Source organism: Sardina pilchardus, chromosome 15, assembly GCF_963854185.1.
Source record: "Sardina pilchardus chromosome 15, fSarPil1.1, whole genome shotgun sequence".
Taxonomy (NCBI): Eukaryota; Metazoa; Chordata; class Actinopteri; order Clupeiformes; family Clupeidae; genus Sardina; species Sardina pilchardus.
This window is the reverse complement of record NC_085008.1, coordinates 19,900,613-19,913,665: the sequence shown is the minus strand read 5'-3', so window position 1 is coordinate 19,913,665 and position 13,053 is coordinate 19,900,613. Positions and strand designations below refer to the sequence as shown.

Below are 13,053 nucleotides of genomic sequence, written 5' to 3'. Positions count from 1 at the left end.
CACTGATCAAACGAAAAACAAAAGATGGGACAATGCCCAATAGCTAGGCCCTTCACGCACCATACATAACACAATGTACCCTCTCACGACAGAGGCCATCCTAGACTGAAACGCTCCATACCATTATATTCCATTGGCGCCAACCAAACAGAACAAACAATCAATCAGCGCAACCCCATATTCTCTTAGGCTACACACTATATGCGCACAACACATTACTTTATAACATTCATGTGCAATCATCAATACATTACTACAGTCCCCCAAAATCACGAATAAAACAAAACAACTGAAACACCCCTGTCTCTATGAGCGCTTCCCTTATGGGAGCGCGCCCCGTCCCTTTAAATCGGTCTCACCTCCGACATTCTTGTTGCACCCCCAGCACCCCGGAAGACAGGTAGCCATCAGGTAAGGTGAACACACAATACACAATACACCCTACACAGACAAACATTGGCACAGTCACAGCGGTTTCATTTAAGATATAAATTCTGCGCGCACGAAACCCGCCACCACTGTCCCGACATTATGCCTTGCATCCCCCGCTACTGAAATAAAGCCATGTTTAGCGCACGGCCTATTCACTATTTCTTCACATCATACCATGGCACAATACATAGTTATTCCTTCCTTTCCAACATATGCATTTCAACATTTAATTTCTTTGTCTCCTGTATGTGTGTACTGTATGTAATGTCTGTTTCAAGCGCAAACTCCGTTCCCATTGTTCTTACTGGCGGGAATGCGCCCGCTTGCGTGACAGACGCGGTGCGCTCTGTCACAAGGATCCACTCCAGGACCATCAGACACAATGTTCAAGATCTTAAAAAGTGCCCACTGCTAAGAGGTTAGCCAAACTCTTACGGACACTCTGGAAGAAAAGGCAGGAAGTTCAGGAACCTAAGGTTTGGACACTTTAGCAAGGGGGATGAGTCAATTACCATACACAATCATGTCAATCAGATCACCCTGCTACACCTGCATGATCACCAGCAGTGCTCAGTAACAGCACATGTGCATGTAGTACTCAAATACTGTAGTTCTTTATCCTAGTTTTAAACCATGTCAATGTTGGTAGGCAGTCTAGTTTAAGATGATTCTGTAATTTATACCAGGATGAGGGTACAAAAACTTTAGATGCACTTTCACCGAAGTTTGTGTTTGCGTAGTTCCTGTTAAGAGCAAAGCATCTTTGATGCTTATCTTACCTCTACCATCTACCTCTATAATCCATGCTGTAATGTCATTTGCTTGGCAATGGATAGCGTTTCTTTTCTTGTTTTGTTTGCGCAATCACACGTCTTCACCTCTGATATGGTTGACTTCTCACACATGCTGGTTGGGGAGGGACAGATATGTTTTATTATCTTTTGATATAATGTTGAGATACAATAAATACGGCCATTTGACAATCACAGTGTACCTTGGACATTTTTTATTCTGGACCTTGGATATTATGATGAACCTTAAATGTTCAGCATGGTAAAGTTCCTTGCAGAAGTGTCATAGCCATGGATCTGCAGACATCAGGACTGGTCTTTGTCATCCTCTTGTCTAGTACATTTGGAATAGAGCTGATTGATCATGGGTACACCGGTGTTCTGATTGCCATCAACCCAAATGTCCCTGAAGATCCAGCACTCCTTGAAAACATTAAGGTGATGGCTGCTATTGAAGTATTGCAAATACTAATGTTTGTTTCACAAAATCTGAATATAAATGAGAATTCTTTGACAATTAGTTACTCTGTTATTACTGCTGTCTGGATTATCTCACTTTACTCTTTCAGGAGATGTTGAAAAATGCATCAGACTACTTGTACAATGCTGTTGGGAACAGGTTTTATTTCAAGGAAGTCACGATAATGGTTCCTGCAAACTGGAATGCAATCAGCTCTGAAAAGGCTACAACTGAGAGGTATAACGAGGTATGGAAGAAAACACCTGTAAATGTTTAAACATTCATCTTAATTTGAGCGCAAAGTAATAATTTGAAGATAACGTTTTTTCCCCCTTCTCATTCAGGCGCATGTCGTTATTGATGAGCCAAACCCTGCGTATGGAGACGAGCCCTATACCCTCCAGTACGGCCAATGTGGAGATGAGGGCCAGTACATCCATCTCACCCCAAACTTCCTGCTAGATGACCAGCTCACTGACGTGTATGGAGAGAGAGGTGAGCTAGATGCCCATGCAAACCTACAGTATTATTTGTTGATGGGGACGACATTTTGAAAATGCTGAAGTAATATGGTCACATTTCTCTGCTCCTAGCATTAATATGAGCAAAGTAAACTAGTTGTGTTTCAACTTCAGGTAGAGTTTTTGTACATGAATGGGCTCACCTACGGTGGGGATTATATGATGAGTATAGTGAGGAAGAGCCATTCTACCTGTCTGGAGAGGGTAACGTTGAGGCGACAAGGTAACAGATCATCAGTTTCACGACCACTAAATCCCTCTGTCACAAATTGATTTACAATGCTATGACAATGTATACCTACCTAGCCTATCAGTAACAGTCCCGACAGCTTCAAATGCCTTTAGACCTATGCTCCTCAGATTGCTGGGTTAAGTAGCCTACATTTTGTTACTGACAAATTAAATTAAGGAAAATGCCAATTTTCCATTTTGACTTGTAATTGTATTTTTCAGGTGTAGCATAAACATTACTGGTCAACAATGCATGCCTGGAGACTGTAAACCATGTGAAACTAACATTACAACTGGATTACCCACTAGTGAATGCATGTTTGTTGTAAATAATTCATCATCTGCAAAAGAGTCAATTATGGCTATTCAAGGCTTAGACATTGTAAGTTAAAAGAACATGGGTCAACTTGTATTAATATAAGTTATATTAATTAACATCATTATCTATAATACATTGGCTATTTATGTTTTTTTTGTGAATACAACGTTATATAATCAGATGGCATATTACTGTAGATGTTTATGTTCAATCAGTTAGCATGCACATTAAAGTCACATCAGTGTACATTTTTTTAGGTGTGCTTGTGTGAACTATTATTTAATTGAACATTGTGTTTGGGACTTGAAATGCATTCATGAATACATATAAATAAAATCATTATTCTATAATAATAATAATAATAACAATACTAAACTGACTAGCACATTGTTATATGAACACTTAAGTATCCATAGTGAGTATCCAGTAAACATTATAAACACATTATGATCATAAGGTATGCACAATGATCCAATGTCACAAGTCTGTAATCATTCAAAATCGTTATGACTGCACTTGTCACTTAGCCTAGAAATCTAGACGCCCCTGGGTCTGGCTCGTCAGGCTACTTGTCACTATGTATTCTAAATCTCTTTTTAACTTGCAACAATTATAATGATTACATTACAGGGTTTAAATAAGCTTTGTAATGCAGTCACAAGTGCTATGTGCAAATGATTATAGACTTGTTAATCATTATGCTTAACAAACCACGACTGTATTCATAATGTTTCTTGAATGCTGAGTTCCTAGAAACTGTTATTGTAGCCCTCAAATTCATGGTTTTGATGAAAACTTTCTTCTATTCTTCAGGTGAGTGAGTTTTGCACAACGGAGACTCATAATGCTGAAGCCCCAAACAGACAGAATCAGATGTGTGGTAACAGAGCAGCTCTGGACGTGATCCTCAACAGCTCTGTGGATGCTGGAGCTCCAGAACCGTCCTTCCAACTCAGCCCACAGCCATCTGTGAAGATTGTACAAAGGAAGGCCAGGGTTGTGTGTCTGACTCTGGATGTGTCATGGAGCATGGGGGTAAGACTGCAATTAATTTCTGTTTCAAAAGTGATGTCCATTACAAATGACGGCATCTTTTCACTTTCTGTTCAGATCGGTTCTGATCAGATTTTGTGGATAAAAAGTTGGATTAAAAAAACATAAATTTGTGTTCATTTTAGCAAGAAGGAAGAATAAACCGCTTACAGCAAGCTGCTACCTTGTTTCTTCGAGAGATCATTGATGTCACATCGTATGTGGGTATCGTTGAGTTCAGCGATGGAGCCTCAATTAAAATACCCTTGACGGAGATTACCAATAGCCAGTCCAGAGAGGATCTTGTCAGGGCACTCCCAACTCAGACGGGTGGCAAAACGAGTGTATGCGAAGGATTATCACTCGCATTGGAGGTAAAAGCCAAGAGAACAGGATTCTGTGAAAGGATAACGTTACACAAACTGTATATTCTTTATCCCATCCAAGAATAATTTTAGTCCTCGTTTTGCAGGTAGTGACACCAGATGACATGGATACACGGGGAGATGAGATTGTTATTCTCACTGATGGTGAAGCAACAGACGTAATAAAAGATTGTGAGGACAAAGTTACCAACAGTCTAGTGATTGTGCACACTATTGCTCTGGGCCCAAATTCAGACAAAACGCTAAAGAATATATCAACTAAAACAAGTAAGATATGGCACATCAAGGATGCACAATAGACCTACTCAGAATCAGAAAAACTTCCACCGAAATTTATATTCCATGTGTCCACATTTATGTAAAGTGATGTAAAGAGTCTGCATAGAACTCACATTATGTACTACGGTTATTGTGATGATTCATTCACTTTTTTTGCAGACGGGCAGTTCCTTTATGCAGCACAGAGTTTGGACTCCAATGAATTAGTAGATGCATTTGCCTCTCTTACAACCTCGGATGGAAATTTAACACATCAGATTATCCAGGTAAGGACATGGGGTGAAGATGCTCCCCAAAAGCTGTTGAATATTAAATCATACCTCAAAAAGTGCTGAAGAATTGCATAATGTGGCTTCAAAGGAACACACCAAGCTAAAGGAAAAATATCCACCTCACCCCTCTGTCCGGTTTTCATCTTCGATCTGTTTATATCATAACTTAGTGCAGTCTTAAAACTATAATGTGTTTTAACTTATATTTCTTTTGAAATGTTGACAATTCTACACTCAATATGGATATTTTATGACTGACAAATGAAAAAGTCATAGGTTAAAGGTTTGCTTTTACATGGTTCAGGATATGTCAAGCACTGTCTACCACCACATTAAAATCAATACTACATGAAAAATGGATTTCTGAATACTACTGAGGTGTCATGGCGCTGCCCATAAGATTGTCGGCTTGAGAATATTGTGTATAGGCCCTGAGAGGCCGTAGTTTACACTGATTTTAGAACAGCTAAAGGGGGTTGTTAGGCACGACGCGCAAGCGAAGCACTCAAGTGGCTTATTGCTTTTCCAAAACGGTTGCTACATCTATCTGGCAAGATTTCATGAAACAAAGGCACAGCAACGAAAAATGTAACGTAAATATATATAATCATTCTTCCGCCAATAAATATATTTCCTCCATCTGAATTGTTGCCATGTAATAACTCTAACTTTCGTGTAAGTTGTGGAAGCCATACAGTCTATAGTGGTAATGCATTACTATAGAACAAAATGTGGTCAAGGTATATGTATGTGTTGGATTTGATTCAGACAATCACAATCAATAACCAGAACTATTTAGAAACTGGTGTAACCCACTTTCAGTGAATTATTCCAAGCTAGGCTAAAGGTGTCAGACTGGATCATTGCACCTATTATATAGATATTATACAGCTTGATTGTTGAAGCTTTTCATTGTTGTGGGATCCCCCCCTCTTCCTCTCTTACAACATTAACGTTGAATATAATCTAAAAAGCTCTGATGGTTTCTCTAAGAGCTGCAAGGCAGCTACAGAGCTAGACTCTGCATGTTGAAGAGACCCCATGGCCATGCCCCAAAATGCAGCATCAGCTGGTGGCTGCAGCAATGCAAGCTAGGAAACTTTCCATCTGATGTATTTTAAATAACTCTTCTAATGTGTTGCCCTGATGCATTCTATGATTCCCTACAGCTTGAAAGCTCTGGCACTACAACCACTGATTGGTTTAATGGAACATTTGCTGTGGACTGGACTGTTGGAAATGGCACGGTTATAACCATTGTCTACGAAGCACACCTTCCCAGTATATTCATCAGAAGTCCACATGGGGACATTTTCAATGGGTCACACTTCAGTCATGACGTTACAACAAAGACCTTATCTTTGAAAATACCAGGAACTGCAGAGGTAACATTTCACTGAACAGCTATCATAGGACATTATTCATCAGCAGAGCAAAACAAATCAAACAGAACACCATAAGCTGTTGACTGCAATCTGCAATCAAAAATGAATTAAAACTACATCTCAGCAAACAGCAAAAGTGCTTTCTGTGATTTTACAGCAGTTAAGGGGTGTTCTAAGGCACAAAGCAGAACGGTGTCATAAACTAAAGGTACAGCAATGAGAGATGTAATGATTTATTCAGAGATAATCATTCTTCCGCTAGGAAATATCTCTTCTATCAGAATGGTTGCCAAGCAACATCAAGATACAGCAACTCTAATTTTTGTTTCAATTTTGGGAAGTGCAGCAATATAGAACTAGAATATGCTGTCAATTTAAAGGGTTATGCAGGGTTTTACAACAGCACTTTGATCATAATGAAAGACGTCATGCTGCACTGCTAGCAGTTTGGCAAACACAATAACACATTACCAGCACCTGTTCAGTGGACTTGTGTCTCAATTGTGTATAGGTTGGAGAATGGCATTATAGTCTACTTAATGAGCGTGACAGTGAAGAGGCGATGGCTATCACTGTAATCACCCGTGCTGCCAGTGCTGATGTGGCCCCTATCATAGTGAAAGCCCACATGGACCAGAAGTCATCTGATGGAAGCAAAGCCATGGTGGTCTATGCAGCAGTCACTCAGAAGGGATTACCTGTTATAATGGCAGATGTCACAGCCACACTTGAGTCTGATACTCATCATAAAGCATCACTACAGTTGGTGGATAGTGGAGCAGGTAACGTGTTTTTCCAACAATTCACAAAATCAGCTGATTCTAATTAGCACAACTACTCAGCCAGGTAGATCAGCTGATTAGTGAAATTACTTGAAAGTGTACACTGCTCAACACATTTTACTTTACTTTCTGAGGATTTCTTTTAGACCAGTTAATGAACTAAATGGTTGTTTTTTTCTTTTCATCCTGCAACAACCTGTCTTAGAGTGCATGTTTCCCCTGCTCACCAGGTGCTGATGCCTTCAAACATGATGGCATTTATTCAGCATATTTTAGTGATCTGATGTCAGGAAGGTACAGCCTGAAAGTGAGAGTGAAAAACCCGGACAAAGCCAGGATCTCAATGCACAGAAACAGTGGAGCAATGTACATCCCAGGATATGTGGTGAATGGTAAAGCACACAATACTGTGAGATGATCAAAGTTCATTACACAATAGAACCCCAATACCGCAGTAATAGGTATATCACATTAAAATATTAAATGGCACTCTTTTGGACACCCTGATTTCTTTTAACTAAGAAATAATGATTGTATTTTTTAGTTTTCTTTTTCAGATGTAAGCTGCTATGAACTTGTAAACTGCTTTTTTGTAATTAACTAAGAATATCTCTAGTGAAAGAGCATACTTACTTTTGTAAGTATGAGCATACTTACTACCTTTGTATTCCTTTCGGAACATAGACCATTGATGAATAGTTTCCACCCCCGTCAATCTTGTGCCATCCTCTCCAGATGTTTCCACGTCAGTCCCTTCTTTTTCACATCTAGCTCTGTGCTCCTTCTCTAGGTGTCTGTGGGCCTCCCTTTGCTCCGTTTGCCTCGTGGGTTCCATGTTAGTGCCTGTTTGGTTATTGCCGTTTTGCTTTTACTTGTGTGACCTATTCAGGTCCACTTTCTCCTTATCAGCTGTATCTCTATTGGCTCTTGATTGGTGCATTCCCACAGGTTGGTGTTACTGATACGGTTTGACCAGAAGGAGGATGGATGCATCTAAGGCAGTGGTTGATGAAAGTCTGTAGTTTGTTGGTGATGGCATTGGTGGTCCTCCAAGTTTCTGGTCCATACAACAGTACGGATCTGACGTTGGAGTTGAAGATTTTGAGCTTCGTATTGAGTGAGATGTTTTTAGTTTTCCGAATCTTATTTAATATGTTGAATGTTGTTCTTGCTTTCCCTATTCTTGACTTCATATCTTCCTGCTATCACACTTCCCAGGTATGCAAATTTGACAACCTATTCCAGTGTCTGGTCCCCGATGTTTATAGGATTGCGGATTGTTTATCCGCATTATTTTGGTTTTTGCTCCGTTAATTTTAAGCCCCAGTCCTGCTGCTGTTGTTTCCAGCAGTTGGTATTTCTCTTTCATCTGCTGGTGGCTGTGTGAGAGTAGTGCAATGTAATCTGCAAAGTCGAGGTCCTCTGGCTGTTTTGTCAGACTCCATTGGATGCCAGTATTTGTATTGTGTGTAGTTTGCTTCATATTCCAGTCAATGCACAAGAGGAAAAGGAAAGGGGAAAGCAGGCAGCCCTGTTTCACCCCACAGTGAATGTTTCTTGTGCCTGTCCCTGGTGGAGCACTTGGCATAGCATGTCCTGGTATGTGTTCTTGATGATGTTTATGTATTTGGGGGGGATTCCGTAGCGTGCCATTAAATTCCATAGCAGCTTTCAGTCTACACTGTCAAATGCTTTTTCGAAGTCAATGAAATTGACATAAACAGGTGTGTTCCGTTCTATAGATTGTTCGATGATGATCCTGAGGGTAGCAATTTGGTCACTGCATGATCTTCCGTTTCTGAAACCAGCTTGGTTTTCTCTCAGTTCATCATCAACCGCCTTTCGCAGTCTCTCTAAAATGATGCGATTTAGCACTTTGCCTAGTGTTGATAGCAACATGATCCCTCTGTAGTTATTGCAATCCCTGAGGTCTCCTTTCTTAGGAATGATTGCAATAAGCCCACCCTTCCTGTCTGTTGGTATATTTTCTTCATCCTTCACTGGGATGTTCTCTGATGCTGCTGCTTTGCCATGTCGTAGTGTCTTGATGGCCTTGGTGGTGTTGCTCTTCCTTGGTGGTAAGGAGTCGTCCCTGTTTATCACGGATTTGTGTATTCGTCTGTATGAACTTTCCGGACAGTTTCTTGGTGGTCATGTAGAGGTCCTTGAGGTTGTTTTTTCCAGCTGCTTCCTGTGCTTCTTGCGCAAAGTCTAACATCTACCTTTGTTGATGAACATTGTACATTTTCCCTAGCACATCTTATGAGGCATGAGAAAGAAAACTATGCAACTGTTGCTCACCTGTCCACATGTAAAGCCCGCCCTGACAATTTAATTGATCTGTACAGAGCGTATGAGCGCCACAATGGAGAAATGCCAGACCCAACGTCTGCCCTTAAATGTTGTGGGGCTAAAGTTCGGTATTGGCACCCAGGCTGAGGCTACAGAAGTGCAACAAACATGAAAAAAAAAATGTACATTATAACACTGAATGGATAATCAGGCTAATGTTTACGCTGTATCACACTGTATAGGGCAAGTGGTGATGAATCCCCCAAAGCCTCCTGTCAATCATGAACCAGTGGAGGTGGGGAGCTTCAGCAGGACAGCCACAGGAGAGAGTTTTGTGGTGGAGTTAGGAACTACAGGCCCTCCACGTTTTCCTCCCTGTAAGATCACAGACCTGAAAGCCAATCTAGAGGGAGACAACGTCACTCTTACCTGGACTGCTCCTGGGGCGAGCTATGACCAGGGAACAGGTGAGATTTCATTCCCAAATACAACAGGTGATAATCAATTCCCAGGAATACAGTGTGCAATAAATCATGAAGAAATATTGATGTGACAAGCTGGGAATCACCTTAACACATGAAGTAATTTGAATGAATCTAGAGCAGCCCATCCTTTATGCTTGACTTAAATACTGACATTTCTACAGCCTCGCTCTACCATATCCACTGGAGTGAAGACTTGGGGTTGCTGAGAGGGCAGTTTGACAAGTCTGAAGTTGTCAACACATCAGCACTGTCACCACAAGAGGCTGGCTCCGTTGAGGAATACACATTCAGCTCATATCATTTCAATATCACCAATGGCACTAGTGTCTACTTTGCCATTGCAGCTGAAAATGCTGACTCTTTGCAATCCGAAATGTCAAACATTGCCCGTGTGGTCAAATTTGAACCTCCAGTACCTCAACAACATAAGAGCATAGATATGATAGCAGTTGCAGTATGTGGTACAGTGGCTGTGATTGTAGTAATGATTGCAGGAATTGTGATTGTTCATGTTTAACAGCTTTTTAGCAAAAATCACAAGGTGTGTCATTAATAACTAGACGCAGAAAAGAAGTTTTAGAGCAATAAGCAATGTCTTACTCTCGGTTTGTAAAGCTCTTTTTGTTGCACTTTATGAATGTAAAATGTGCTATATGTATTACTATAATTTGATGCAGTAACTGACTGTTCAAGAAAGTGAAGATGCACCATATTTTTTGTTGTCCATTACAGTATTTAATGTTATTATACAGCTCTTCACAATGTAATTTCATTCAAAAGTGAAAACACAGCAAAATAGTAACAAATAAGGAGTAATATTATATAATAAGTAAAGAGACATATAATGTGGAGTTTGTTTTTCATTTTGGTAAGTAGCCATATAATAAGCAGGACAATGTATCGAACGCCTGTAATTATCAGTCAAATAAGTACTTTCAGGGTAGAGGCAAGACTCCTTTTTTTGAGTGCTGTGTCTCCTCATCAGAAAGTCTCTGGCTTTACCCCGCAATGCTGTATAAATATTAAAACTGTCAAAGTCAAAGTCACTCTTTTGTTTTCTGGTGTTGTTATGGCTATTTGATGTATTTGTGAAGCTTCATGACTATTGCCAGAGGTGGAGAAGCCCAGCTTCAGGCCAAAATACAACCTAGTGAATGTGAATGTGACCTAGTCAAACTTTTGTTTGCATTTTCGGGTTAAATGGCCTTCCGGGGCTGGATTACTGAAAGGGCCTACCAGACCCAGGCCCAGGGGCCTAAGGGCTCAGGGGGCCCTGAAGCTCAAGCCTCTGTTTTGAGGTCACACTACTACGTATGTTATCCTAGTCTGGCTATCACCATGCTTTTTTTTTTTTTTTTTTAAGATTATTTTTTGGGCTTTTTATGCCTTTAATTGGATAGGACAGTAGAGAGAATGAAAGGAAGTGAGTGGGAGAGAGAGCTGGGGTGGGATCCGGAAAGGAGCACGGGGCGGGAATCGAACCCGGGTCGCCGGCGTGCAGTGCAGGTGCCCCAGCCAGTTGCGCCACGGCTGGGGCCGGCTATCACCATGCTAAACTCAATTTTTTAAGATTGAACATTTGTCTGGGGAGTTTGCGCTTTATTTCTACTGCACGCGTGATCAATGGGCATAGTTCAAATGACTCTATACGCTTGGAGAGTCCTTAAACAAATCAGACCAACGATCGGGGTGTGTCTTTTGGATAAGCTAGTTTGTGATTGGACCCAAAGGTTGTGTACAGGAAGCAGGGGAGATACAGATACATGTAGATGTGCAGCTTTCCAGCCTGAGCAGGGTTCACCCAGCCTAATGTTCTCCATCCCTGATATCTCAATAGGGCCCCGCAGGTCACACTGTGTGATAATTTAAGGATTTATGGCAGCGGTTCCCTTCCCTTCACTTTTTCCCCTCGTGTACCACTTCCTACATTCTGACTTGGCTCGCGAACCCCCACCATCTGACACATTAAAAAGGAACACATTCTATTGACATATTCCACATATCATGTTTAATAAGCCGGCCTTTGTTTTAATGAAAACAAAACGTAAGTCACTTTGAATGAAAACTGTCTGCTAAATGAAGACATGTACATTTTCTAACTTTCTGAGGTGGACACGGGACCCTTTTCATGTTTTAACCCAGGGGCCCTGTGGCTCATAATCCATCCATGGAGCACTGCTATGATCACATCAAAAAAATCATTATTTTCAAAACACTACAAAAACCTGACACATGAGAACATTGTTTGTGTACACAGAGTTTACTAAAAAGAACGGTTTTGAACAACTCACTTTAGCCATTCTTTTTTCCGCCAACTTGCCAGGTTGTTCAAAACAATGTACACAAACAATCTTTTCAATGCTCGAGTTCATGTCCCTGTGGGATATACTACTGTGAAGGAAAACATTATTATCATTGTTGTATGTGTGCTTGCAAGTTGCTGTAGACCTAAATTGACCTTTGAACGCCGACACCTAAAACTGCAGACACAGAATGTTCTCGTCAAAGAGAAACCAACTGCAAAAAGGTGTCTAGTAAACAACTGTTGTAACCGCTGATTGTAAAAGTGATGTGCCATGCTTTGCTGAATAAAAAGACTTGCGCTGCGAGGAGAAAGTCAGAGACTGCTTTGCAGAGAGGAGAATTCTCCTTTCTGGGCACTCTCTCCTCTCGGCCAAGAGTAAACGTACTACGTGTTGTGGTTCTTGTGTCTTACTATCGGGAAGATTTTCCTGACAACTACGAATCTCACTGAACATAACCAGGCTTTCTTTGGATAACCTGGATCGATAAATATGGAAGTCGCAATCAGAGTTGAGTGTCATGTGATAAACCTGCATTACTCTACATTCCCCTGTAAAATAAGTCCCGTCCGAATAGGGCTTATGACATAGTTCACAATTAAAAAATCTTTCCAGCAGGCCATATTTAATGTCATGCAAATAGGCTACAACATCGCGTACACACAGTGGTGTAGTCTAGTTAGCTGTAGTGGATATACTGTGATCAACCCCAAATATTAATATGTATCCTTGCCTATTTTATGTGGGTATACTGAGATTGTGATGCTTTTTAAGTGGTTATACTGTGTAGAACTGCGTATACTGTAAGTAGACTGCACCACTGCTGAAATTGTTTATATTTCACCCGAAAATATGTTATGTAAACAATAGCCTGTGTAGATATAGGCATGTGATCAGCGTTAACTGCAGGCTTACATTTTATAGGGTATGACCATTTCTTCAATTATTACCTGTTCCCAAAAATGTTGAGAAACTCTGTCTCTAGATATCTAGGTCAATCATTTAAATGATTGATAGGTTCTTTATTGTTCCTGCAAGGACACATCTGAGTAAAGCAGGTTAGTTCTTCATAGGTGTGACAAT

The 13,053-nt window shown here is 40.6% G+C and overlaps 1 protein-coding gene across 1 annotated transcript; it reads left to right on the top strand.

Moving 5' to 3' along the window:
- Nucleotides 1-1,514: 1,514 nt before the first annotated feature.
- On the top strand, nucleotides 1,515-10,838 carry LOC134102475 (calcium-activated chloride channel regulator 1-like). Its single transcript, XM_062556582.1, has 13 exons — nucleotides 1,515-1,661; nucleotides 1,793-1,930; nucleotides 2,028-2,178; nucleotides 2,319-2,427; nucleotides 2,658-2,817; nucleotides 3,568-3,789; nucleotides 4,259-4,316; nucleotides 4,611-4,717; nucleotides 5,893-6,108; nucleotides 6,620-6,890; nucleotides 7,121-7,282; nucleotides 9,425-9,649; nucleotides 10,780-10,838. Exons 1-13 carry the CDS (start codon nucleotides 1,515-1,517, stop codon nucleotides 10,836-10,838), a joined length of 2,025 nt encoding a protein of 674 aa, XP_062412566.1.
- The last annotated feature ends 2,215 nt before the right edge of the window (nucleotides 10,839-13,053 follow it).